General features: G+C 49.0%; 12 protein-coding genes and 1 pseudogene across 12 annotated transcripts, besides 17 other annotated features; all 13 read left to right on the top strand.

Moving 5' to 3' along the window:
• Positions 1–926: 926 nt before the first annotated feature.
• Positions 927–2,006, top strand: TraAM80_00598 (nucleic acid binding protein; the record flags this gene model as incomplete). Its single annotated transcript, XM_029377670.1, has 1 exon — positions 927–2,006. The coding sequence occupies one exon, from the start codon at positions 927–929 to the stop codon at positions 2,004–2,006; it is 1,080 nt and encodes a 359-aa protein (XP_029242537.1).
• Positions 2,007–2,887: 881 nt separating this feature from the next.
• Positions 2,888–3,187, top strand: TraAM80_00597 (NADH:ubiquinone reductase (H(+)-translocating); the record flags this gene model as incomplete). Its single annotated transcript, XM_029377669.1, has 1 exon — positions 2,888–3,187. One exon carries the CDS (start codon positions 2,888–2,890, stop codon positions 3,185–3,187), a length of 300 nt encoding a protein of 99 aa, XP_029242536.1.
• Positions 3,188–3,567: 380 nt separating this feature from the next.
• Positions 3,568–3,599: a sequence feature (A-rich).
• A 406-nt stretch (positions 3,600–4,005) lies between these two features.
• TraAM80_00596 (prenyl protein specific carboxyl methyltransferase) lies at positions 4,006–4,755 on the top strand (the record flags this gene model as incomplete). Its single annotated transcript, XM_029377668.1, has 1 exon — positions 4,006–4,755. The coding sequence occupies one exon, from the start codon at positions 4,006–4,008 to the stop codon at positions 4,753–4,755; it is 750 nt and encodes a 249-aa protein (XP_029242535.1).
• An 11-nt stretch (positions 4,756–4,766) lies between these two features.
• Positions 4,767–4,809: a sequence feature (GA-rich).
• A 16-nt stretch (positions 4,810–4,825) lies between these two features.
• Positions 4,826–4,867: a microsatellite.
• A 500-nt stretch (positions 4,868–5,367) lies between these two features.
• On the top strand, positions 5,368–6,555 carry TraAM80_00595 (phospholipase A2-like protein; the record flags this gene model as incomplete). Its single annotated transcript, XM_029377667.1, has 1 exon — positions 5,368–6,555. The coding sequence occupies one exon, from the start codon at positions 5,368–5,370 to the stop codon at positions 6,553–6,555; it is 1,188 nt and encodes a 395-aa protein (XP_029242534.1).
• An 11-nt stretch (positions 6,556–6,566) lies between these two features.
• Positions 6,567–6,593: a microsatellite.
• Positions 6,594–7,005: 412 nt separating this feature from the next.
• Positions 7,006–7,032: a microsatellite.
• Positions 7,033–7,038: 6 nt separating this feature from the next.
• On the top strand, positions 7,039–8,352 carry TraAM80_00594 (putative phospholipase A1; the record flags this gene model as incomplete). Its single annotated transcript, XM_029377666.1, has 1 exon — positions 7,039–8,352. The coding sequence occupies one exon, from the start codon at positions 7,039–7,041 to the stop codon at positions 8,350–8,352; it is 1,314 nt and encodes a 437-aa protein (XP_029242533.1).
• Positions 8,353–8,616: 264 nt separating this feature from the next.
• Positions 8,617–8,643: a microsatellite.
• A 71-nt stretch (positions 8,644–8,714) lies between these two features.
• On the top strand, positions 8,715–9,140 carry TraAM80_00593 (lactoylglutathione lyase-like protein; the record flags this gene model as incomplete). Its single annotated transcript, XM_029377665.1, has 1 exon — positions 8,715–9,140. One exon carries the CDS (start codon positions 8,715–8,717, stop codon positions 9,138–9,140), a length of 426 nt encoding a protein of 141 aa, XP_029242532.1.
• Positions 9,141–9,144: 4 nt separating this feature from the next.
• Positions 9,145–9,185: a microsatellite.
• A 397-nt stretch (positions 9,186–9,582) lies between these two features.
• Positions 9,583–10,763, top strand: TraAM80_00592 (hypothetical protein; annotated as a pseudogene).
• A 264-nt stretch (positions 10,764–11,027) lies between these two features.
• On the top strand, positions 11,028–12,191 carry TraAM80_00591 (zinc finger protein, predicted; the record flags this gene model as incomplete). Its single annotated transcript, XM_029377664.1, has 1 exon — positions 11,028–12,191. The coding sequence occupies one exon, from the start codon at positions 11,028–11,030 to the stop codon at positions 12,189–12,191; it is 1,164 nt and encodes a 387-aa protein (XP_029242531.1).
• Positions 12,192–12,368: 177 nt separating this feature from the next.
• Positions 12,369–12,404: a microsatellite.
• Positions 12,405–12,572: 168 nt separating this feature from the next.
• Positions 12,573–12,590: a microsatellite.
• Positions 12,590–12,619: a microsatellite.
• A 131-nt stretch (positions 12,620–12,750) lies between these two features.
• On the top strand, positions 12,751–14,079 carry TraAM80_00590 (putative chaperone DNAJ protein; the record flags this gene model as incomplete). Its single annotated transcript, XM_029377663.1, has 1 exon — positions 12,751–14,079. One exon carries the CDS (start codon positions 12,751–12,753, stop codon positions 14,077–14,079), a length of 1,329 nt encoding a protein of 442 aa, XP_029242530.1.
• A 213-nt stretch (positions 14,080–14,292) lies between these two features.
• Positions 14,293–14,325: a microsatellite.
• Positions 14,326–14,625: 300 nt separating this feature from the next.
• Positions 14,626–14,657: a microsatellite.
• Positions 14,658–15,694: 1,037 nt separating this feature from the next.
• Positions 15,695–15,719: a microsatellite.
• A 410-nt stretch (positions 15,720–16,129) lies between these two features.
• On the top strand, positions 16,130–17,317 carry TraAM80_00589 (ATP/GTP nucleotide-binding protein; the record flags this gene model as incomplete). The annotated part of the gene is made up of 1 exon (XM_029377662.1): positions 16,130–17,317. One exon carries the CDS (start codon positions 16,130–16,132, stop codon positions 17,315–17,317), a length of 1,188 nt encoding a protein of 395 aa, XP_029242529.1.
• Positions 17,318–18,060: 743 nt separating this feature from the next.
• Positions 18,061–18,100: a sequence feature (A-rich).
• A 29-nt stretch (positions 18,101–18,129) lies between these two features.
• On the top strand, positions 18,130–19,152 carry TraAM80_00588 (uncharacterized protein; the record flags this gene model as incomplete). Its single annotated transcript, XM_029377661.1, has 1 exon — positions 18,130–19,152. The coding sequence occupies one exon, from the start codon at positions 18,130–18,132 to the stop codon at positions 19,150–19,152; it is 1,023 nt and encodes a 340-aa protein (XP_029242528.1).
• A 325-nt stretch (positions 19,153–19,477) lies between these two features.
• Positions 19,478–19,529: a sequence feature (A-rich).
• Positions 19,530–19,627: 98 nt separating this feature from the next.
• TraAM80_00587 (Suppression of tumorigenicity 5) lies at positions 19,628–21,256 on the top strand (the record flags this gene model as incomplete). The annotated part of the gene is made up of 1 exon (XM_029377660.1): positions 19,628–21,256. One exon carries the CDS (start codon positions 19,628–19,630, stop codon positions 21,254–21,256), a length of 1,629 nt encoding a protein of 542 aa, XP_029242527.1.
• A 261-nt stretch (positions 21,257–21,517) lies between these two features.
• Positions 21,518–21,579: a sequence feature (A-rich).
• A 135-nt stretch (positions 21,580–21,714) lies between these two features.
• Positions 21,715–21,741: a microsatellite.
• Positions 21,742–22,261: 520 nt separating this feature from the next.
• TraAM80_00586 (uncharacterized protein) lies at positions 22,262–25,390 on the top strand (the record flags this gene model as incomplete). Its single annotated transcript, XM_029377659.1, has 1 exon — positions 22,262–25,390. One exon carries the CDS (start codon positions 22,262–22,264, stop codon positions 25,388–25,390), a length of 3,129 nt encoding a protein of 1,042 aa, XP_029242526.1.
• Between the last annotated feature and the right edge of the window lie 263 nt (positions 25,391–25,653).

Here is a 25,653-nt window from a genome sequence, read left to right as displayed (position 1 = left end):
GAGATGCCGCACCATTGAGGGTTGAATTGATGCTTCAACAACACATTCCTAAAAACACCAGTGTCTCTTTCAGCGAATAGCTTCATGGAGAAGAAAATGAAAACAATGGAGGCGGGTGCCTACCACCCCCTACTTCTTGTGGGGATGGTCTATCCCACTGCACACAGACATTGACTGGAAAAGGTGTATGGTGTCATTTCTGCGTGGACAGTTCCGCAGAACGTTGGAGACCGTGGTGGTATTTGTATAAAGTTTCTCTTTGATAAAAGTGCACTGAGGTTGTCACTGGGGCGCCACACTTCACTTTCTGAGGAGCCGGCATTTGCTGTTTCATGCTGTCCGATCAGGAGCCATACTCAAGCAGGAAGAAGGAGGACTTGGGCGGTATTGTAAGATCAAGTAGCATCATCTTATGCCTACCATTCTGCGAAGCAGAGGAATTATATTCTCATATCATCTACTGCGACACGTCGGTTTTGGAGAATGAAAAAGGAGTGGTGCTCATCTTAGGTGTGTGGCTTTTACATTCATGCATGTGTATTTTTTTTTATATATATCTAAATCTTGGTATATCTCTATTATTGGGTGGTGGGGTTTTCATTGTTTTTTTGGTGCTCTTTTTCTCCTTTTTGATCTTTTTTTTTTCTTTTTTATTTCGGGTCGGGAGAGGCATTGCCGCCACTTCTCGGGAAAAGTGGCACAAAAGCGCTGTGTGTGTCTGGTGAGGCGGGGAAAAGGGACTACGGGCGTGTGCGTTCACTGTAAAGGGCAATAAGCGGGAGAAGGGGGATAAATAAAAGACAACAAACAAAGGACATACGGAGGATTAGCACGGAATTTGTTCTTAACAGGCACCACGTTTGTTCTTGTTATTGCGGGCTGTGATAGTCTTAGACGCCAGAGGTTTGACGAGAAGAAATTAGATTATGGTGGCAACAATTACATTCAGGCTTCGTTCCAGCAATCACGTTGGGATTATTGATGTTCCCCGTCGTCTGATGTCATGTCGTGAGATTAAGGAGGCGATTGCGACGAAGTTGAGTGGGTCCCCAGAAGAAATAGACATTTTCGTCTCAGGAACCTCGGATTATTTACACCCGGAGGAGGAGCTTCCGGCGTACACAGTAGTGGAGGTGGTGCGCCATGTTGCCTCTGGTAGACCACCGCCGAGGCGCGAGCGTGAGGCGCCTGCAAGTAATAATCCCCCATGTCAGCGTGCCTTGTCAAGGATGGGCACCAAAGAGGGGGATGCCTCCGCCTCGTTAACGGAGGAAGAACGCCTTGCGCAGCTAAGTGAGGCCGTGGCTGCGGAAACAGGCATTGATGAGGTAGGTGGTTGGCGAACACGTCAGGCCCGCAATCGTCTCATGGAAAACGCAATGGGAGGTCGTGAGGATTCGTTTCGTCCACCACCACCAGGGTATATTTGTCACAACTGTGGCAAGCGCGGACATCTCATTCAGCATTGCCCGGCAGCAAGGGGGGCGAAGGGGCTGAAGGTGTTGTCACTTCCAACGGGTATTCCGGAGACCATGCTGGTGGAGTGCACGATGGATGATCCAGCAGCAAAATTTGTCACACGTGATGGGCGTTTAGTGAAACGTCGGCTCGACAACTCGAGCTTTACCGGTGTTGTGACGACTGCTGCTGATATGGCCGATGTTCCGAAGAAGTCTGACACAAATTTAAAGAGTGGTACAAACGGCCATAGCAAGGACCCCGTTGACGGCGCTGATGTGAAGCCCACAGAAGAGTCTAAGCTTTTGTGTGGCTGGGACAAGGTACTGGCAAAGAATGCGATGAAGGCCATCTGTTGTTCGACCTTGTTTTGTGAGACGTGTTTTAATCAGAAAGTGGAGGAATTGATTAGCCGGGATGAAACAGAAGGGGAGCCACTTCTGTGTCCCGGCTGCAATAAACCACTCTCTGTGTGTGATGTCACTGCAGCAGTGGAGGAGCGAAAAATTATTGGTTCTCTTCACTCCCGGAAGCGTGGAAGGGAATAAAGAATGGATCGCAGCGCAACAGGGTAGGGCGGGACATGGAACGAAGGAGGAGAAGTAAAGAGAAGGAGAAAGCAAAATATTTTACCGCTGGGGTGTGATAATGTCCCGATGTTCGTTCTGAGTTTGGATGGAAGCGCCAAAACAAGAGAAGAGAAGCAACGATTAATTTGGTCTATCCCCCCCCCCTCCCATCACAACTTTCTTAAGTTTTCTCATTTGCTTTCTTACGATTTTCATGCCTGAAAGTCGGTCTCCCTCACTGCGGAGTGCTGGTGTCTACTCATGTGGGGCTGTTATTATCTCATCCTTTTTCTTTTTGCACTCACTTGGTTTATCATTATTAATGGCTTCCTTTTGGTTCTGCCACTCGTGCAGAGGGGCATATCCCCCGTTATTTGTAGCAGCAGACAGGGTATAGTAGGAGAGAAAGTTACTTTTACACCAATAATAGTTTTGTTGCTGGCATGGTTTGAAGCTGCCGCCGTCTTTGAGGTGCACGCACGTCATGCATGTCGAGTGTTTTCACTTATGGTGCGGTGGGTACAAACCCCATGGCGCAGAGATAATGACAGACGGCAGCGGCTGCCTCCCTTTGTGGAACGAACAATTTTGTGTACACCAAGTGTCACGATGGCCCTCACGCCTTCCCACGTCATCATCACCGACAGAGTGATGTGCCGTGGAGAGACTCCTTCACGTGGAACAGGCTTCGCTGGTGGGTTCATGACCTCCGCATGTTTGGACTTTGGGGTGCATTTCGAAGGCATTACTACACTGGCGAACCGTGGCGCCGAAAGGATGAGAAAATTTTTGTTGGTAAGGATGAGAATGGAAATAAATAGTGGTTTGCACGCCGCTCTCAGGGCGGCTTCACCGTCTGTATGGTGGAACCCGTGGATCCCCACTGGTTTCGTGAACAGGCGCCGTACACAACCTCACCAATGTGGTTGAAATGGATGCAGGGCAACGCCGCCCACACCCCGGCACAAATGAAAGCGAGAGGTGAATGGGATCACACCTCCCTACTCGGTATGCCACTGCCGCTCAATATTAAGTACGATGAATTTTCCCTTATTAATGCCGACGAAATCTTTTCACGTGACACCATGTGGGTGGCTGCGCCGTGCTTCTTAGTAAACCCGGAGCGGCGTGCTTTAGAGGAGGCCGGTTATTCACGTTGAGTGATTAACAAGGGAATGCCATTGTATATGCCTTTATGTGGTGCACATGACTACCCAGATGAACTTGTAGAAGAATATTATAGAGGACAATGGGCCTTTGGGCGCGCCAGCAAAGGCAACGATCATAATGAGTGGAGAAACTAAACAAGAAGGAGGTCCAGTGTATACAGGCATTCGTACATGTTCTGTTTTTGTTCTGTTTATCCCTTTTTTTTGAACTTGTCAGTGCCACCACGGTGTGTGGTTTAGAAGCTGAGAATTTTGTGGAGGTTTTGGCCGGTTTATATTATTATTATTTGGGGGGGGGGAGTTTCTGGGACTTTTTAGGGGAATCCTAGTAGTATATGCGTAGTGGTCGTGGCGTCGTTCCTTCGATGATGTTGTTATTATTATTGTTTTTGGCTTTGTTTTTACGTGTATAATGCGGGTGAGTAACCTCATTTGACACGTTGTCATAGTCAGTGGTTAGTTACGGTTACTGCTGGGGTGACCGCAGTAGAAGCCTTCCAGGTTTACAGTTATTGTTTTCTTGACGTCTGCCTTGGTGCGCTCTAGTTATATGTTATATATTATATACGTATAGTGTCTTTTTCTTTGACCTCTGGTCGCGTAATCGTTTGGTTGCGGTTGCCCTCCAAACCTGATGTTGTTGTCTCTGATAAAATTGGTATTTCTCTTCATTCTTTTATTTTTGGTTTTGGTGTAATGGATGGGTATTTTTCCTTGTGGGGTTGTTCTTGCTTTGCCCCACCCACCCACGCTCCTTCTGTTTCATCAGGGTCAAGCGTTACGAGACTCCTCACGTAGGTAAATAAAAAATGAATTTTGAAAAGGAAGCTGAGCATAAGCTGATCCGTGAGACTGTACTCATTGCATTTGGTCTCGGAGCCTGTTTTATGTTTGCGTTCGCGTTGATCTGCCACAGCCTCTGGTACACTGCGAGTGTTGAGGAATACGCGGCCGGGGCTTACATCTTGTGTATTCCGGTGCTTTTTCATATGAGCGAATTTCTAGTGGCGGCATCCTTGGGCCGTCATGACACCCACCCAGATGCCTTCTTGTTATTTAACTCGAAGGCGTACACAGTGGCCATCTCTGCGGCGTGGATAGAGTTCTTCGTAGAATGGATTTTAGTCCCGGAGACCTGGAAGGTGTCCCGAGGATCTTTGGCGGGATGGTTTCTGCGCCTGAACTATAGCAACGTTACTCTAGTGGCTGTATTGTCTGTAGCTTTCTACCTAGTGCGTGTGGTTGGGATGCTGCAGTGTGGGTTAAACTTCTCGCTGTTAATTGAGACAAGGCGGCGCAGCTGTCATGTCCTTGTTGACTATGGAATTTACGCGGTTCTGCGTCATCCAGCCTACTTTGGTTTCTTTTGGCGGACTCTCCTCTCGCAGCTGGTGCTGGCAAACCCGTTGTGTTTTGTGGTGTATGCCGGCGTTATGTTGGATTTCTTTCGCAAACGCATCGCCTACGAGGAAGCCTTGCTAGAAAGTGAGGAATTTTTTGGCGAGCAATACAAGGCGTATAAAGCGAAAACAGTGGTGGGTATTCCCTTGATACACTGAGAAGGCCACAGCTCTCTTTATCTTTGTTTCTCTCTCTCTCTCTCTGTGTGTCTCACGTTGCTTATTTGGCAAGAAAAGAAAATTACATAAAATAATATTTAAGAAAAAAAAAACAGGAATATGGCGGGACATATTTTTTTTTGTTAATGCTGGTGGTGGTGGGAGGGGAGTTTTGTGACTAGCAGCTTCTTGGAAGGAACACGCGGCGAGAAGGCCAAGTTGATTTTGCTTCGTTGGAAGGCCAGCAGTGACGGGGGCCCCCGCACCTTTCTACCTTGTAAGCTTTTATCGAGAGCCCGGATACTGTGGCCGAACGAGTTGTCCATTTGTTTATTGGCGTTAAATATTTACATCTTTTTCTTTCATTTGTTTTCCCCCCTTGAGGCGTGAGACTGACTAGTGCAGTTGTGTTTCAGCGAGAAAAATCTTCTCATGTTTTCTCCTCAGCTTGTTGGAATAAGGCGGCAGAGCCTCATGTGGGCATAATGTCTGTTTTGTGCTTTCTCTCTATTTTTGTATCTTTCATTTGTATTTAATGACTTGTACCAGAAGAAACAAGGGGCGCCGTCATTGTATAGGTGTGTGAAGCGGCCTTCAAAATCGTTAAGGGCGATGAAGATCACCTTAAAAGATTGGTTGTTGTCCTTGCATTTCATGCCGCTTGAGTTTGGCATGCTGCTGACTCTGTTTATGTTTTTCATAGCACCTACTTATGCTGTATGGTCGCTGATGCTACTTGCATCCGGTAGCTTGTGTACAATGGCGCTACTCGTTGTTCTTCCGCTTGCGCCACTGAAATCTAGAGGCACGCATCACGTTGGTATTCGTCACCTTACGCGCGACCTTGCTGTGTACTACCCAACGTTTATTAAACCAATTGAGGGGGAATCTTGGCTTCCTGGCAATGACTCCTTTTACATCCACGCTATGGCGGCGACGGCCGGGGTAGGCACGCTCTGGCTGAAGCATTTGAAGCTTGTGCAGATTCCATGTACTCGCAACGCGAGTATCGTCTCACTAATGGCACATGACGGCACGCCTAGGAAAGTATTTATTCTGAGTCATGCATTAACTGCCCATCACTTGGCATACTCACAACTCGCCCTGGCATTGGCTTCATCCGGTGCTCTGGTGTATAGCGTACTTCATTCTGATTGTATAGATATTTCTGTTGAAAAGAGGGCTGACCACGCACCTGTGGGTGGAAATGGGGACGAGTCCTTGCTAGAACTGGGGCTCAGCGAAGAGCTCATGGAGGTGCATCTGGAAAGACGTATTGAGGATATTGTAGGTATTATAGAGGGCATTTCCGGAGGGCAACTTCTCCGACAGTTGCACGTTGGGCCTGTAGAATTACAGTCATTTCTTTCTTCTGGGAGCAAAATCAACCTTATTGGTCACGGCTTTGGCGCATTGACAATGCTAGCTGCCGCCATAAAGACTCCTGCAATTGCATCCTGCATTTATTCCATTACTGCCCTTGATGCATGGCCGCTAGGCCTGCTGGAGCGTACTGTAGGCGGAAAGATCTCCATGCCGTTGCACACTCGGGTGCAGCTCGTTGACTCCGAGGAATGGTGCGAGCGCCAGAATTACTCGGCACTATTCGAGGAACTACGGGTGAAGCTTTCCTCCGCTGGTGTCTCATGCCTCCGCACAACTTGCAGTGGGACGGACCACAAGTCTATCATGGACATGGGTCTCCTGCTGCCCCTGATTAAACGAAAGCGTTTTTCCTCCAGGAAATCCGCAAAGCTTATTCCACTGATGGCCAAAGAAGTGCTACAGTTTGCCGAGTAATAGTAGCAGCTGGGAGGGGGAGGGGGGGGGGGCGGGGGATAGTGTTGTCTGGAAAAGGTTGGGTATGCTGAAACGGAAGATGTGCCAGGTAACGATGCTGCATCAAGATTCAAGAAAAAATATTGAAACTACAAAGGGAGGCGAAATATATATTTGTTTCTCTTGCTTGCTCTTTCATTCTCCGTGTGGGTGTAGTCTAGCAGGGGCAAGGATATGCCCGCCGCGCGAATTGCATTACCGTTGTTTGGATTAGCCGCTGGTTTGCTTATTTTTTTAATTTATTTTCATTGCGTATATCTTCTTTTCTTTCAAGGTTTATTTAACCTCCCCGCCTCTCACCTCTTATCTTGCCGCGCATAATTTTTATTTATATCTTGTTTGGTTTGCTAAGGACTTTTACCTACGACGCATCAGTGGAACTCTCACACAACTGTACACACACACGCACACACAAACAAAAACAAAAACAAAACAAAAACTGTGATGAAAGCAATGGATGGTTTTCTCGCAGGTGCGCCAAACTCATATTGGAACTACGTCATCTCGCCCCATACAATCTTCTTTATTGTCGCTCTAATCTCTAGTATTCCACTATGCATCTGTGGAGGTGTGGCTTTGGGGTATCTAATTATTTGTTTCCTGGGCTGTTTGCTTACAATCGTCATGTTTGCATTATTACCGCTGCCGATTTTTGAGCCTGTGGGCGGCCGTTACCACGTTGGCATGGCACACGTGCATAGTCGCCACAACCAGACGATGCCGCCACTGGCCGTTTTCTACCCCACCAATGAAATTCCACAGCGCAAAGGTATTTGCTACATCCCCTTTAATGATATGCGTTTCATGAGTGGGATTGCCTCTCATGCGAAGATTCCCCTTTACTTTTTGAGGGACACGCTATTTGTGCGACTGCGAGTCACAGAGGGTGCGAAACCGATTCCTCTTATTAACAGCACTCAAACGCCGCTTCCTGTAATTGTCTTCAGCCATGCTCTCTACGGGTATCATCGTTTGTATAGTTGTCTGCTGGCAGATCTCGCTGCTCGTGGGTTCGTGGTGGTGAGTGTTGGACACTGCGATGGAAGTGCCTCGTTTATGCGTGACGGTGATTCGGGAGGGCAAGAGTTTCCTCTCAAGCAATTGGACTGGGAATCCCCGGCCTCTGAGGAGGCACTTGCCCAACGGGTTCTTGAGGTACGACACACACTGAAGCGTCTGTCCGAAACGGAGTTTTGGAAAGGGCTGGGATTCGCTGCAGCTGACGTTGAAGCGTACCTTCGCCAGTCGCCACGGGTTAACTTGTCTGGCCACTCGTTTGGTGGGGCAACGGCACTCGTCACCGCCCTGGAGGAGGAACGGGAGTCCACAGCCAAACAAAGTGTCGTGCAAAGTGTACTTGTGTTTGACCCCTGGCATTTTCCGCTGCAGCGAGAACTGTTTCTCCAGCCGATTGAGGACGGTCGCAAGAAGTATACTACTCCAACGCTAATAATACATTCCGAAGCATGGGTCCATGACAAGACCAGCTGGGATTTTTTTCAACGCCTTGCAAAGCTTCTTTTGTTGCAACCGTCGATATCTTCTCTCAGTGAGAGGGAGCTGCGGAGTAGATTTGTGACAGAGAAAACAGGCTGTACAAATCACTACTCGGTGACTGATGTCGTTTTATTAAGCCCCATTATTCACGGCTGCAAGAATGCCATTGTTTCTCCCCGAGTGCAGATTTTGGAGTGGTCCAATACGCTTATTCGGTTTGTCAAGGAGCAGACATTATGCACCAATGGGACACCGAGCTGATTGTCATAATGAACTTTTTTTGCTGTCTTGTTTTTGCTTAGTTTTAACGTATGGTTTGTTCCTGTTGACATGCGCATTGGGTGGCGCAGAGGGGAGGGGGAGTGCGAAGCGGAGCTGCACATATTTTATTCTCTCAGTTTGGTGTGTGGGTCTGGGTGTGTATTATGGATGGGGACGTCTATCTGGATGTGGCTTCTTTCACTATCGGATGGGATGTGTTTGAGGTGGGGGGGGGGAGGGGGGTGCACAGGTAATTTCTGAAGGAACATCAACAACAAGAACAAAAAACAAGCGGATAGATACTGCAGAATAAGTCGAATTCAAGCCTGAAGAAGGGGAAAAAACGGCAAGTGGAAGAAGTCATGCCAGCACGACGACTTCTGCACACGATGATTCGTGTGGGTGATTTGGACCGCAGTATCAAATTCTACACAGAGGCTCTTGGAATGCGTCTGCTGAGAAAGTGGGACTGTCCAGAGGACAAATTTACGCTGGTCTTTCTTGGGTATGGCACGGAGAGTGAGACTGCAGTTTTGGAGCTTACCTACAACTACGGCCAGAGTGAATACAAGCACGGGGATGCGTACGGGCACATTGCAATTGGTGTGGAGGATGTTAATGGAGAAGTCGCTCGGCTGAAAGCAATGAATGTGCCAATTGACTATGAAAGTGATGATGGTTTTATGGCATTTATTGTGGATCCCGATGGGTACTATATCGAGCTGCTGAACACGGAACAGATGATGCAAAAAGCTCGAGAGCACATGAAGGAACAGGGTACGGCTTAAACATGAAAAGGAAAAGAAGAAGAAGAAAAAAAAAAGGAAAATAAAGTGCTGACGTCTGCATTCTTACACATTTACTTACGTGATGCTTAAATTGTTTTGTTGTTGTTCTTTCCTCATTTGAGGGAAAATGGAGAAAGTTATGGTGAATGGACCTCTATTTCTTTGTGACTGTTTTTGCCGATCTTATTGGTGCTGTCCACAAGTCGATATTTTATTATTTTTTGTTTCTTCTTAACACTCAGCGATGACCATTTTTTTTTTCTTTTGCTTTATTTCTTAATGTATGTAAATCGGCTGTCGATGCGAAGCTTTGTGCCGTTTCTGCCTCCTTCCATCACTCCCGTCTTTTACGTACCAACGCACGTCCAGGCTATCTCTCTCTCTATCTCCATGTTGTCGGCTTATTTATTTTGGGTGGGTGGGTTATGTTCAGCAGCTTGGGATGCTTGGCGCTGGCACGTGATTCGTGGCATTTGCCGTGCCAACTGTGGCCGTCGGGGCATTCATTGCCTCACGCAAGCGACTGGCGTACCAGTGGCGTGAGGAGCTTATTGGGCCCAACCGGGGGAATTTGCCACTCACTCACAGAAGCGGAGATGGAGTTTTTTTTTGTCGCGTATCGTCACCTTATTGAACTGAACAAAAGGGTGAGCCCTTGTCTGTGAATGAAAACATGGGACTGCATGTTTCCCCGGATGCGTTTTCGTGGGAGGAGAGTCACGTATTGCTTGACGAGGTTGTACGATGGGCCTCGTTGTTTGGACAAGAGGTTGACCCTAGGAAGGTTGCGGCGTTTGAAGACCGGGCAAAGACGGAGGCGGTAGACATGAGTTTCTACCGTGGCCTAATCATTATCTCTGATCACCCGGAAGACGTTCAGTTGATGAAGGCGCCGTGGGGAACAGGGGACCGCATTAGATATGACATAATGCCGGCGTCACTGCGCTACAATGGTGGATAAGACGTAGCATACATGTAAAGGTTTTGGTCGTCTTAGTCACGTGTATGTGGAATATTCACCGAGTGTAGGTTTTACCACAGCCCACAGGCGACTAAGGGTTTTGATGGACACGATAATGTCGTCATTCCACTGCGGAGAGATGAGAATATCGCCGTGATCACATTTTCTCCGCTGTTGCGTTCCAAGGTCTCATTGCTTCGGGAGGTGGTTGAAAGCTCTTGGACATCGCGCGATGTTGACGCCATTGTCCCCCCAGGTTGGTGCCCTTCGTGTGTATGGAACCGCGTGCTACGAGTGGGGGTGGTGTGTTCGTCCACATAATGTTTGGTACGGTCACAGGGATAACTCTTTGCAGAAACTGTCGCCGTCAGTCACAACTCACGGCATTGCAGAGTCTCTCAAGCATCGTTTGTTTCACGTGCATGCTAAGTAGCTGATGGATCGAGAGGCGGCGCTGGTGGTGCTTCATTTTGGGGGACCACGCGACCCAGGAAAGGCAAGATCGATACTACTTCAGCCAGAGCGTCTCATCTTCGGGAGTGCACCAAAGCCGGAATCGTTTGAGCAGTGGGTTGAGAAGCGGCCTACACAAGACACTGTTCAAGATGAAGGTGTTTTCTTCTTCATTTTAAAGAATTACCTCGAAATGTTGAGAGTGAGTTGACACGAGGGAATGGCGGTGGCACACATTGCACCCGCATGCGTTGACTGTCATACGTTCTTTGTTGAGGCATTCACTCTATCCGGTGTGTTGGCTGTGAAATGTCCAAGGAGAGGAGGGTGTGTGCGTTATTTCTCCCTCCGCCGTCCGCAGAAATGTGAGGTATCCAGATCTCAGTTATGTGTTTTTGCAACTCCCCCCACCCCACCTTCTTTTTTTTTTTTGGTGTGTGGTGCGTCGCGAAAGGTAGCTAAAGGCACAGTGGATGCTGCATCGCGTTGGCGTCCGACGGCTCTGGCGGCCATCAAGGCCACTTGCAACCGCGGTCGCGGGTTCCGCTGTGAGCAAAGGCGTCACCGCAGCCGCGTCGCCTGCAGCCCCCATATCGCCTGCCTCTCTGGCAATCCTGAAGTATGCGTACGAGGTAGTGGATACACCTGAGAAATTGGACGACGCCGTCCAGTCATTACTAAGGGCGCGCTCCATTGCCCTTGACATTGAGGCCTTCTGTACAACAGAAGAGGCGAAGCAGTTGGGGCGTATTTCCCTTCTACAAGCCTGCTCAGATGCAAAACCGGTAGTATTTCTTTTTGACGTGCTGACCCTTACGGCTCCCGTGTTTGTTAAAAGTGTGCAACCCTTATTGCAAAATCGCAGAATAAGGAAATTACTTTTTGACTGTAGGCGGGATGTCGAAGCGCTGAGCTCTCAGTTGGGGCTGAAACCAGAGGGTGTGTTAGATCTTCAAGTATTTTTCACAGCCATTCAATGGAAACTTCGCAGTGTGAATCGTCGTTCCGGGATGGCGTATGTGCTGAAGAGCGTTGCAGGTCTTACACGGCAGAATGGTGATTCTGCTGTACAGGCCGCCATGACACTTGGAAACCGCCCTGTGTGGGACATCCGTCCGTTGCCAGACCACTTTCTCGAGTATGCTGCCGATGATGTACGGCACATCCTTCTTTTGTCAAACTATCTTGTGGAGCAGAGAAACGTTCCAATAGACGTGATAGCAGTGGAGCGTCTCACCGCCCAATACGTTGAACACTATGCAATTGGAAAACCTGTTACCGAAGAGGCGGATGCGACACCAGCGGAAGTCAACGTTGCTTGGTTGGAACGATATATTGGGCCAGGCGGAGTGTGTAACTTCTGTGGTTCCAAGGGCCACACAGAGGCGGAGTGCTTCAAGAAGAAACACGGGAAAGCCAAGTGCTCTTTCTGCGGAGAAATCGGGCATACGGCACGTAACTGCTTTAAAAAACATCCACAGCTGCTTAAGTGTGACAAATGTGGCCAACTTGGGCATACCAGCGCAAGCTGCTTCCGAGCAAACCCTTGTAGTCACTGTGGTGGTCCGCACAGTAGTGCGAATTGTCACAAGATGCTGCGGCAACGAAAGTTTTTTCATGAAACACCCCCGTCTTAAATGGACGTGGTTGGAGGTTAAAACATTGTGTTTGTGCTGTTTTGTTGCCTCTGTCTTTTTTCCGTTGCAGTGCGTGCGTGATGTGGAGGATACGGAACATAACTGAGCCAATGGAAGATTATTTTTTGTCTTATCCACCTTTCCATATGTGTTTTGCCCCTCCACTCGACTGCCATTGAGAGTGGGAGTGGAAGGAAGGGGGAGAGGGGAGAGAACGTGGAGCAGAAGGAAACGGAACTGTTCATTATGACTCTGTTTCCGGCGGTGCATTTTTTTTCTTTTTCATTTTTGTTTGCGACTTCGCGTTTCACCTCTTTTGTCTTTGCTCTTGTGCCCTCGTTCTTATCGTGTAGACGCAGCAAAAAAAGAGCATTTCTTTTCCTCTCTCTCTCTCTCTCTGTGTGTGTGTGTGTGTGCGTGCGTGTTTGCTTTGCCGCCGTCTGAATTTTTTTTTAAATCCTGAAGGAAAGTTGCTTGTCTCCCTCCGTCGAGAGATCCCAGTCATTCAACGTGCTGTGCCACAGCTGAAAGGAAAATGTTCCGTTTCACTCCCTCTTTTATGCTCTGGCGCAAATGGGCTCCAGCTGCCGTCTCTGCCGCCCTTCCAGGAGTCTCGTTGCGGCTAGCAAGCAGTGAGTCGAAGGACTACTACAAGATCCTCGGCGTGAGTCGGACAGCGACGGCCAGTGAGATCAAGAAGGCGTACCGCAAGCGGGCCTTGGAGACCCATCCGGATCAAGGTGGAAAGAAGGAGGACTTTGCCGAGGTTGCAGAGGCCTATGAGTGTCTTAACAACGATGAAAAGCGTCGGGTATACGACCAGTATGGGTCAGAGGCAGCCGCAAACATGAATGCTGCCAATGGAATGGGTGGATTTGGTGGTCATCACACAGCCGAGGACATTTTTGCCGAATTTTTCAAGGGCAGGATGGGTGGATTCGGCGGGGACATGCGCCCTGGCCCAGCACAGGTGCAACCCATCGAGGTGAAGTTACGCTTGACACTGGAGGAGGTTTATAAGGGGGTGTCTAAGAAGGCTCGGGTAAACCGTCCTGTGAAGTGCGCCGATTGTCGCGGTTTCGGGACGAAAAGTCAGACAAAGAAGCCAAAGTGCGCCCACTGTGATGGTAGTGGTCATGTTGTACACCAGCACCGCATGGGTCCCGGGATGGTGCAGCAAACGGTCTCACAGTGTTCTCGTTGCGGAGGCTCCGGTACAATGGCTAAACCAGAAGATAAGTGTCCAAAGTGTCATGGAATGGGTTACCGAAACCTGGCACAGGACGTAAACATTGATATTCCGCCTGGGGTACCCGCCAACGTCACACTGATCGTGCGTGGTGAGGGGGGATCCATGCCTGACGCAGAACCAGGAGATTTGCATGTGCAGGTTGAAGTGGCTCCTCATAAAGTATTTACCCGACGCGGTGACGATCTTTTGATGAAGAAGGAAATGACCCTCTCGGAGGCTCTCTTAGGCATGCAGTTATCTGTGAAAACGTTGGATGGACGTCATGTGCTGGTAAAAGTACCCCACGACACCGTTCTTCATCCGGACAGCGTTCTGAAGGTCACTGGAGAGGGCATGCCAGGAACCAACGGTGGACGCGGTGATCTCTACGTGATCACCCATATGAAGATGCCGCATAAACTAACAGCTCAGCAGCGCGAGGCTATCACAAAGGCCTTTGGTAAACCTCAAGAGGGGTCACAGACCTCTAATGAGAAAACTGCTACCGCACGTGTGATGCGTGAGACCGCGCAGGAGCTTGAAGATGCGATGCGTGGGCACTGGGATGCTCAAGAAGGCGGCGGTATTGGTGGTGGCGCTGGCGGGCATGGTCGCGGTAGGCAGAGATCACAACAGGCGGAGTGTGTTCATCAGTAGCGTGTGCCCCACTCCTTTCCCGCAATATATAAAAAAAGCAAAACATAAAAGACGGGTCAGTTTAGTTGCCCTTTAGTACCCCCCGAGGGTATTTTTGCTTTGTTTGTGTTGTTTTTCTGATAGGCATACGCTTTATTGTACAGTTTGTTGTCAATGGTCAATCAAAGATAAGGCAATAAGAGTGAAGGGCAGGACGGAAGGTTAAAAAAAAAAAGACGAGAGAGAGAAAAAAAAGAGAAAGAGAGAAGGGACGCCTTCTCACCCCGCCATGGGAACGAAAGCGCGAATCACCCTTAACATTTTCACATAGACAAACGTACACCTCGCCTAGGTGCGCTCAACCCAGGAAATGACTTTATTATTATTCTGCTTCCTTTTTTTTTTTTGTGTGTCCATGCATTTATTTATGTGTGTGTGTGTGTGATTTAACGGCTAAGCAAATGCCACTATTGTTGTCGTGGTCAAAACTGAGCGTTCCAGGCACCAATCAGGGGGTGGGAAGCTACAATTTGTTTTGGAGCCTCTTCACTCACTCTGATATTCGTATCTGTGTCGTCTGTCTGTCTGTCTGTCTGTCTACCCTGAGGTTTACGCTGAGGCTGCTCCACTCCCATTCCTTCTTAGACTTTTTTTGCATTGCTTTTTCTTTATTATTTGTTGCGAAGTGTACTTCTTGTTCCCGTGATAACAGCACCTGTCACGCGCGTGGGCTTACAGGGAAGGATTGGTCTGCTCCTCTTTGCCAAAAGGAAGATGTGGGTGATGCGGGCACTGCCTGAGAGGAGCACCTCCTGCACTTAACGCTTCGTGGATTGTCTGGCGAACGGTGGACGTTGGAGGTCATGTTGTTGTTGCACTGGAAGATGTCGCGGTGGTAATGTGTACTTCACCGTATGTGTTGAGGCATGCATGAAGAGATGACGACGCGCGTGTCTCGGTTTTTTTTTTCTGGAAAGTGGCCTAAATACTTGTTTTACTTAAATTTGTACTGGGGAAGAGGGAGTCGGTGAGACAACCTGGGCACGGTATGCCAATTTCTTCTCCCGGCGTATTTGCCTCTCTCCTTTCTAAAGTATGCAAAGGTGTTGGCGTCAGACGCACGCGGAGGGTGCACGGTTGTACACTTCAGAAAGCAATGAGCTTTGATGCAGCGAATGGAAGAGGAAGGTGTGGGTGGCACTACGTGTGTGGCCTTTTGCGGCGATCACTGCTTTGCGGAGGACTCTGAGTGATGTACGGGCGTTTGTTGCAGCTCCGCAGAAGGTGCGTGTTGTGTGGGTCCGTCATCGTTGCTCATCATCATTATGACGACGTGCGGTGTCGTCGCAGCTGCCGTTGTTTGCTTTTTTTTTTTTTTGCCTGCCGTCGACGAAACGACAAGCGAAAGGCGTCCTCACCCACGGACGACGCCGGTTCCCGGGTAGATGGCGTAGAAGCAGAAGGAGACACGACACCTTTCCCGGAGTTGCCAGAACCAGTTGCCGCGATATCTGAGTCACAGCAGTGAGGCATGCGTGCGTGTCGTCGTCCACCGCTGGGGACGCTCAGCGTGGTACTCATGTCTCATTGTTGCTTTATTTTATTATCCTCACAAACGTCGATGTGGCGTTAGAAAGTTTTTGTTTTTGTTTGTTTGTTTGAAGATTCCTCTGATGTGCCTTTTCACCCTTTCATCGTCTGCTCTCACATGACTTGACTATTCACAGGGCAGCTTGTTGCCATTGCTGTTGCGTTGCTTCTGTGGCGGGCAAAACTCAGTGTCACGTGTTCCTCTCCAGGGCAACTCCTTGAGAAGTCACGCTTGAATATGTCATGGCCCATCATGTCTTTGCGTGTGTCTCGTCTCTGCCGCGCAGCCACGCGCAGTGGCGACCGCAGTGTAGGGTGTCCACAAAACAAGGGGTGCATAGGAAACAGCAACACCAATAAGCAAGTGGCTGGGTTTGGTATATAGTTGTATCCGCGTACTCGTACACGGCACAACACTCACGGAGGAGCACAGGGAGATCGAAAAGGCCGAGAACGAGAGAGCGGGGGGAGGGAGTTTCATATGAGCTCCAAATACGACCGTGTGAAGGTGCGGGTGCATCTTGGTGCTGACCACTATTACACGTTGTCACGCTTTATGCTTTCAAAGATGCTGACCTTCTGCAAGCTTCCCACGACTGTGTCAGTAAAGGTGAGCCTGGAGGTGAAGAAACGCTTCGTTGATGAGGAGAGGCTCGAGATAGCCCAGGCGGAGCTTCAGGAGGCTACTTTTCTCATCATGGCACAGTACGGCTATGGTGAGGCACACGCAAAACTCTTCCCTGTCATGACACGCTTCTATGTTGAGCGTGTTCCTCTTGTCATTCTCATTGCAGGCAGTGGTTACTGTGGAAAGACCGCCATTGCACATAGTCTGGGCTCGAGGCTCAATACACATAATGTTGTTAGTACAGACGTACTGCTGGAAACACTTACTTCTGTCTATAACGCGTTTCCCGAAACGTGTATCTGTGCTGGAAAGGATATAGGCTGTCAGGCTTCTTGGCCTCAGCCCGATGAACAGGTCCTGTGGATCTATAAGACCGATACGGAAGAGGAGTTTGTTTTGGCATGGCGTGCGTGGTCGGAAGCGATACGTCCGCTTGTTGAGGAGGAGGTCAATAAAGCTATAACAGAGGGCAAGGTTCTTATTCTGGAAGGAAGTCTTCTTAGTCTTGCCATGTATAGGCCGTACCTTCTGCGTCAATTTCAGCGACGTCATGGTGCCATTGTTATTGCTTTTTACGTCAGTTCAGATGATGACTCACGTAGATTTTCCGTGGAGCGATTTCTTGCTTCCTTTCATACTCTTCTCCCGACGTCCTATAGGAACAATCAGCCCGCTGCAGTGGCGTGGATGATGCGGCGTTTGGAGGCTGTGGAGGCCATTGAAAGTCAGTGTTTCGGTAACAATGGTGGTGGTGGTGGCATGCAGAGGCGTTGGATTTCTTCCAAACGGGACGGCAGCTCCATGTCAGCCACACGTGCTGCAGGAGACGGAAATGAAGTGCGCGCTACTGATGGTGAGACGGGCCTCTCGTCATCGGCAGCATCTCCGGGCGCAGAGTCGCCGGAAGGAACCGAGGAAACCGTTCAGGTGCACTGTGTCACGTTCTCCGTGGAGAGACCGTCGGAGCCCCCCGAAGTGATGCAGGACCTCGTGCTAGAGAGAATCATGTTGGAGCTTCGCCAGCGGCAGTCTCTGGTGTAGCGCGCCCCGCAAGAGTGAAAATGAAACGGTGTAAAGGCGAAGCAGCTCAGTCCGGAAAGGAAAAAGAGAATTTCGCATGGTTGCAGTTTAAATAAGAAGGGTTTTGTTCTTTATGAAGTATCATGGCTGTAATCTGTGAAATGTGTGTCGCATTACTATACGTGTATATGTTGTTCCCTTTATTTCATTTGGTGTGGTGTCTTTTCTCTTTCTCTTTAATTCCTTTCAGCAGATTAATCTCTCGTTCTCTCCGCACCCATGCGTTCCTGCCGCTTGTACCACAGGCACAGCCACCCTTAGGTCCTTCACGGCTGTTCGATTTTCACCGTTGAAGTTATTCAGGGCCGGCGAGACCTTTTCACTTGGTGTCCTACAGTGTCTATCTGCTTTTTCCCTCAACTTTTGTTTTCTCGCCTTATCGTGTCCATAGAGTGGGGAGTGAGGTGAGTAACTCGTTTATTCCCTTTTGCAGTGTATTATTCCTTTCCCCTCCTCCGTGGCTTACATGACATCGCATTCATTATCTGATCTATTCTCATACAAACACACAAATGCATGCATGCACTTCCAAGAGTTCCTCGATTCCTTCTATGTGTGCGTGTGTATCATTCCTCATTTTCCTTCTCACTTCCCTCGTGCCTGTGCTGGTAACAATAGGCAATAATAGCAGTGGTAACCTGACGGGGGGGGGGGATCGATCATTACATGTTTGTGTGGCTCTTTTTGTATGACTCTGTGAAGTGTTTTTTTTTCTGTATGTTTTTTTTTTTTGTTCTTGTCTTTGTCCTTCGCTTGTGTGCAGGTGGAAATAGATGCGATGTACGCTGAGGTTCAGGTCAGGATTCCTGCAGAATTTAAACTCTGGTAAAAACGGATTCTTCACCTCACTATGGAATAAGCCGCAGACCCGTGACGATCGCATAAAGGAGTATGTGCCGGATGTCATTGCGGAAAGTTTAGAAGAGCAGCGAGCCGTCTTAGAAGAAAGCACCTCACGTGACATTATAGTGGAACTGGGCCATAAGGTGCTTCGGGAAATTGAAAACAAGAGCCCCACGCCCAGTATAGCTCCCCACCTCAATAAGATTTTGCAAGAGTATGGTTTCAAGGATCTTATTGCCCAGCGGCCGCTTAGTTATTTATTGTACCCGAGTTCAACGCTGAGTGGGGGACAGCGGCCGAATGAGCTTGTAGCCAACTTCACAGACAACTTTCGAGGGCTTGTGGAGGAAGTGGAAAGACACGGATGCTCTGCGCGAGTCAGGCCTACTAAGAATGATAAAGAAGCAACTAAGAAGGAGGGGGAGGGGAGAGAGGAGGCCCCTCATGGTAATAGCAACGCTGTTACCAACGGGGAAAGCTCGTTAGCCGCTTTGAAATTCGGTCCTCTCATCATGGCATCAAAGGAAGATCACGAACCCATGGATGTTACACTCTTTGTAAGGGTGCTTTCTGCCATGGCTCTTGCCAACGTGCAACATGGGGACTGGAACAACGCCGTGCGCTGCGTGGACGTGGCCCTTGATCACGTTAAGGATCAGTCGCGCTTGGGAGGACTTCTTGGCATGAAAGCCGGCATATTTGTTTACCAGAAAAAATACAAGGAGGCAGTGGAGTATGCAAATTTAGCAGTGGAGGCTTCAGGAAATATTCAGGGCTTCATCCATGGCGCTTTTGCGCTGCGGATTTTGGAAAGGCCTGAGGAGGCGGTAGCACTTCTTGAGAAGGGACGAGAACAGCATCCAATGAACACTCAGCTTCAGGCGCAGATGGAAGGAGCTCAGAAGGAGTTGGAGACATTGGCGAAGGATCGGAAGAAGATGGTTAACCCTTGAGGAAAGATGAGAGTGGAAGGGGGGGAGTAGTGAAGAATGTTTAACGTGATACGAAGAGAGCGAGGAGAAAGAAAGAGTGGAGTACGGATCCGGTTTTATACATGCAGTTTTTACATTATTATTCTTTGCGTTTTTTTTCCTCTCTCTCTCTCTCTTGCTCATTCATACCATATAATTCTTTTCTTCTGGACTGGAGTGCGTGCATAGCTTTGGGTGTCAGGAATTATATTTGCTTATCTTATTGGTCATATATGATCTTGTCATTTGCGCCCGTTTTGTCCTGTGATTGGGTTTTGGAGGCAGCTGCGCTTCGAGCAGTCACATGTTTTTTTATTGTTTTTTTCTTTTTTGGTTTATTTCGTTGTTGTTATTGTTTTGGCGGTGGAAGGGAGAGTGAGTGAGAAGGTGGTCTCCAGGGTAACACGGGAGTGTGGTTGAGAAGTACCAGGCGTGTTGCCTCTTGTAAGCGCGCTCCATGGCCATCGCGACAGCGGTGCTGCAACAAGACGCAAGCGAGTTGAAAGACTCCCTTGCTGCACCAAAGGGGACGCTCACGCAATGTAGGACATCCTCCGCGCGGCATGGCGGTGTCCACCCATTTAGTTGCCATGGCGGTAGTGAGGAGAGTTGTCTGCTATTTTTTTTTATCCTTCGCAAGAAACGGCGAGATGTGGAGGCGGTGTGGTCGTTTCCACTTCCCTTCGAGGCTGTAGAGGCGCGGTACCCGATGCTGACCCAATTTGTCTACACGAACGCAGGGACCTCGTATTCGGCTGAGGAACTCAGCCACACCTTCGTTCTCACCGATGGACGTGGGGTGCGTGTGTACGGGCATTGTACGGCGTTTGTGAATGGGGAGTCTGTTGTTAGTCTCTCGCCATACCCCTGGTGTCGCTTCTTCACATATCTTGCCACGCTGTTTCGCACGAATGGGTATGAAAACGGGGAGATGATTGTGAAGGCGCTTTACAATTGCCCCACGCCCCCATCTGGAGGAACCTTTGCGTTGCCGGAACACATTCCCATCAGCTTCCAACGGCCGTATGACAGGTTGTGCTCGTTTATTGACACATCACCCGTGTACTTGCTTACTATATTTCCAAACACTGGTGCGTTGTTTTCCGTTCTGGCCGACTTACTACTCGAGAAGCGCGTTATCGTGGTTGGACCCAATTTTGGTCTTGTCTCGCAGGTAGTAATGTCGCTCCAATCTCTAATTTCACCTTTTGATTGGATGCATATTTTGATACCTATTCTACCTAGTACCCTCTTGGACGTCTTGGCGGCCCCGACGCCATATCTTGTAGGCATTCTAACTTCACAGCTTCCACTACTGGAAGCTGTGCCCATCGAAAGCTGCGTAATGATTCATCTGGGATCCTCTGGAACCTGTGAACGAGTATACTACCATAATGAGGAAAAACACGAACTGCCCCATTCAGGAACTTTCAGTAGTCTTCGAATAGGCTACCTAACTTTAAAGATGCAGGACCCTCGTGACCAGACAGCGCAAGATCTTTGTAGTCTCTTTTTAACTTACTATGCCATGTTATTAGGTGATATTGGGGTATGTGGTGCAGTGGAAACACATATTACGTCCACGGGTAACCCAGAGGACATATTCTATAGATTGCTTATGAGTACGCAGTGTTACAATGCTCTCATAGAAACAGTGCAGGAAGCATTTGCAGGTGAGGATCATGACTGGATGGATAATGAATTTTTTGTTGCGCTTGTCCGCGGACATGCAAAGGTGTACCCTCAACATTACCAGCAACTCATTTACGAGGAAAAAAAAGGTGGTGGATACACAACTCGTCATGCAGATTGCTTTGGAAGTAGAGAAGAACTCACGGCGCTTTCTGCTATGATTCACGGATTTGGAGGGCATCGCATGAGTACTGGTCGGTTGTGTTGTCAGTGCCTTGGCAGCTTGCTTTGTCGCGTAGTGTGTTTGAAGAGCCATCGTGCCTTGGTGACGCTGGAAGCCTCCGTTCCTCCCATGGCACAGAGGGATTACTTATCTACCTCTCTTGGCACTCCAGAGGACCTTGAAATGGTGGTGACCCAAACATTGAACGGCACAAAGTGCCCCTCACCATGACCAATAATGCGACTGTCGGTTAATGCAAGACGGTGAAATGGGCCCCCAACACTTTTTGAATCTCCTTCCACCAGAAGGGAAGGGGATATGAAGGGAATTTTTAAATGTACCAAAACGATAATTGTGAAAATCGTCAAGGTGCGCTGTGCCTCCCCCCCCCCCCCCTGTATAGTTTTATTACCATTTTCCTGCAATTGTCCGATTCCCTTCTAAAGTTTGGGTGTGGGGAGACCGTTTGTCTTCTTTGATGTCTTGCACAGGTTGTTTCTCTTTTTTCTTTTTGCCCGTGTTTGTGCTTAATCGTTTTTTTTTTTGTTGTTGTTGCTTTGGTCCCCTTTTCATGCTGTTTTCCCACGTTGTCATCGTATCATTATTTTATCGCTGTTACGACTACAAAAACGAAAGAGTTGCGGCAACGTGGGGATCCGGTGGGTTCCGTAAGTGGAATACAATATATATATTATTATTATTATTATTATTATTATATATGTGCTTTATTGTTTCTTCGCAGACACCGTGGTGAGGATGTGGGCCGCCTTGACGTGGTGCCAGGTTTTGAGTGCCTCTCAGAGAGGGAAACTAAAAGCCGGCAATTAATCCCGTCGGCTTCTTGTTGTTGGCTTACGGTGGCGGCAGGCCGGTCTTTGTTGGGTGACGCCGTGTTTAGGAACCCCTGGACATATGAAGTAGAATTTTCAAACAACAGCTGCACGTGCCGACGGTGTGCAGTGCTGTAACACTGCTGGTACCGACGTGTAGCGATGATGCTCCATACATGTACGGAAATGTAGGGTTCTAACGCGCTGCAAGTGCAGCAAAAGAAGGGTTACATTTGAAGCTGATTTTTTTTTTTCAGACGCAGACGGCAACTGGTCTTTCCCCCCCCCCCCCTTTTTTTTTTCTTTTGTGCTTTTTAACTTGCTGGAAGGGGAGAAGAAGGGAGAAACATCAAGGAGGTAGTGTGGGTGGGTTTTGCGCTAGACCGGATCGGGGGAAAAGCTTTTTATGCGGCACGTGGCAAGTCTGTTGAGGATGGCCCCAGGCCGTTGTTCGTTCTGGTCGCAGCTGCGTTTTATGTCTTTTACCTCATATCAACTGCAGGGAACACGTAGTGGACATTACCGCCCCTTCACCTCGGAGGATGAGGCGCAGCTGGTGGCAGTACTCACAACGAAGCCGCGGCACGTTGCCCGGTATGTGCGCCAGTCGATGCTTCACTCCCGACGCAGGATAACGCAGTTTCGCAACAGCGTGACCTTCTTGATGATTGCACTGCAGTCCAAGCTACAAAAGGGTGAGATTACTCCGGGCGATGCGTCGGCGCTGGCGGAGAGTCTCATGCGTGAATGCGTTGAGATGCGCCAGGGGGACATGGCGCATCTGCTTTTTCGTGCCTCTATTCGTTTTCGGAAGTATGGCATGACGATTGGATTTCAGTTGGTGAAGCATCTCTTTGACTCCTACCGTACCGATAACGCGAAGGACCTTATGAAAAACATGGCGGATGAATTACGCGGCGAAGAGTCCCTCAAGATGATTGCTGTACTGGCATATCAGTTTGCCGGGCAATTTAAAGAGGCGCATACTCTGCTTCAGGAGATTCCAGAGGAGCAGCTTAAAACCTCGGACTACACCGCACTCATAGAGGCATATGGCATGACATCCAGGTACAATAAAATCATGAAACTCGTGCAACATCTTATCGCAATGGATGGTCCAAGCCGGGATTCTCTAGATTTTGATGTCATTTTCTCTACAGGTCTTGTAGCAACCCGTGGGGATGCCGATGAAATGGAAAACCTGAAGAATATGGCTATGAAGCTTAAAATAAAGCTTTCAGATCAGGCTATAGGGGCGATGATGCGCTCTCGCTTACAAGGTGCAAGGTCGGTGGCGGAAATGTACGAGATAGAGGCGACCCTTCGCGAGGAGCTAGCGGTGGAAACTCTTGGCATGGCTGCGGAGACGGCGGTTATTGCAAAATGCAGCGAACTACTTTCACGAGGACAAAAGTCTGGAGATGATGTCATGCTGCAAAAGGTGCAGCACTTGGAGAGTGTCCTGGAGGAGTGCGTGCAGAATGACACAGTGGATGAGATGGAGCCGGCCTACCTGCTTTCTTTGATCAAGGGCTACGGCGTGTTGGGTCGGTTTGAGGATATGAGGCGGTGTTTTACCTCCTTTAAGGATGCTGGGGTGGTGCGGGATCATCGCCTCTACGACGAGATGCTGCGCTGGTATGCGCACGCCTACAACCTGAAGGAAGTGATCGCCCTGAAGGAGGAAATGCAGGAGAAGCAGATATTTCACACCGCCCAGACGTATCAGCATGTGTTTCGTGTTCTTGACAAGTATTATCCTCGAATGGTGGAAAAGTATGTGAATGAAATGCGTAGTAAAGGCATTCAGATTGAAGCTTTCATGTATCCAACGCTACTGCGTGTGTTTGGGGAATTGCAGGATTTTACCATGGTGCAGCAGCTTTATCGTGAAATCAAAGGCAAGGTGGCTATGGGCAGCACAAACGTCTTCTCCGCCGCCGTTGTCGTCCAGCTTCTAAAGACGTATCAAAATGATATGGAGCGTTGCAATTCCATCATTCATGAAGCTGAAAATCATGGTCTTTTGGCGAATGAGTTTGTGCAGGCGGAGATTGTGCAATTCTACTCTATTCACAATCGTTACGATCACCTCCATGCATTGGTGTCACGTCTGCCGTACAAGTCACCCGACATGTATCGTGTACTACTCCGCGATGCTGCAAAGAGGAAAGACCGTCGTGCCTTTAATACACTTCTGCAGGAGATGCATGAAAATCGTGTTGTTATCAATGAGCGTATGTTTAGCGTAGTCGTTGCAGCGTTGGGACGCTTTAATGACTTGGAGGGTGTTAAGCGTTACTTTCACGAGGCCCTCATGAATGACGCAATTCGAACCCCACTTTTTTTTGCTATTGCCGCCTCTGCCTTTGCTCGCCTGGGTGACACGCAGGCAGTGGATGAATGTTGGAATGACCTAGTGTCGTCGAAGGTGACCATTACTATGCCTGTGTACAACAAGTTTCTCGACCTCTACATGGCGAACAACAACGTCGAAAAGGTGCAGCAGATCCTGAACACCATGATGAAGCTTGTGCCGCCCAACCCCGTCACAGCCACAACCGTTGTTGATATGCTTGGCAAGATGGGACGCCTTGACGAGATGGAATCGGTCTTGGAGGAGATGTCGCACTCTACCAATGCGGTTCCAACACAGGTGACGTATCACCAGGCGATGAACGCCTACGCAAAGACCGGTGATGTGGCAAAGATGGAGGCCATGCGGGCGAAGATGAAGGAGGAAGGCTTTCAAGAAAACCACGTCACATTCAACATTATTTTTGAGGGTTATGGGCGCGCGAAACGATATGAGCACATTAAGGAGTTGGTAGAAGAACGAAGAAGCAAGCAAATCCCCATGGAAGAGTTTGCCTACGTGGGACTTCTCAACATTTACTCACGTGCACGCATGGTGGAAGAGACCTCGAAGCTTGTGGAGGAGATGGTTGCAAGTGGTGTTCCCTTCACAAGTCGAATGTTGGCGACCGTGGCAACCTCCTTCAGCTACATTGGTGACATACCAAAGATGGAGCATTACATCTCTCTCCTCCTCTCCCACCCCGACTGCCGTCAGCGCGATGTGGAGTCGATTTACCTCATCTACTCCAAGATGCGGGACACCGTCAAACTACAGCAGTTACTAGACACAGAGAAGCTGACCAAGACGCAGTTTGTTTACAATGTCTGTGTGGCGGCATTTGCGCGGTCGGGTGAGCACACCAAGGTGGCGTCTCTTTTGACACAGATGGAAGAGAAAGGGTTCTCCCTCACACGCAACACAAGCGTGACACTTAGCTCTCTCCTGCTCAAGGCTGGAAAACTGGAGTTGGCGCAGACAGTGCTGAAATGGAAGGGATGCGCTCCGCATGGGAGCGAAGAGGAAGGGAATGACGTGATAGAAGATGACTCTGTACTCACGCCTCTGGGTAAGGATACCTTTCCGTCTGACGGTTTGGGAACGGCAGATGATAAAGCAGCTCTTGCTGCCTCTGATGGTGGTGGTGGTGGTGGTGGTGGTAGTGTGGATGCAGTCTAATTTGCGCCTGTCACATTTTATATTTTGTTTTCTGTCTTTCTGGGGTGTTTGAAGCACACGGTGTGGCGCTCTGTTAACACTAAAAGGTTCACCCTCATGTTTGTTTTGTTTTTTATTTTGTCCGGCCGCCATTTGTGCTATATCCTTGTGTGTGTATCTTCTTAGCAAACGTGTCTATGTTCTCTTTCTCTCTCTTTGCGTCGTCGCGTGTGTGTGTTTGTCGTTTTGTGACTGGGGCGTTTGTTGTCTTCTCTGTCAGCCTC

This window comes from Trypanosoma rangeli (assembly GCF_003719475.1).
Source record: "Trypanosoma rangeli strain AM80 chromosome Unknown Tra_15.4_contig_00010, whole genome shotgun sequence".
NCBI classification, from domain to species: domain Eukaryota; phylum Euglenozoa; class Kinetoplastea; order Trypanosomatida; family Trypanosomatidae; genus Trypanosoma; species Trypanosoma rangeli.
This window is presented reverse-complemented; position numbering and strand designations above follow the sequence as displayed.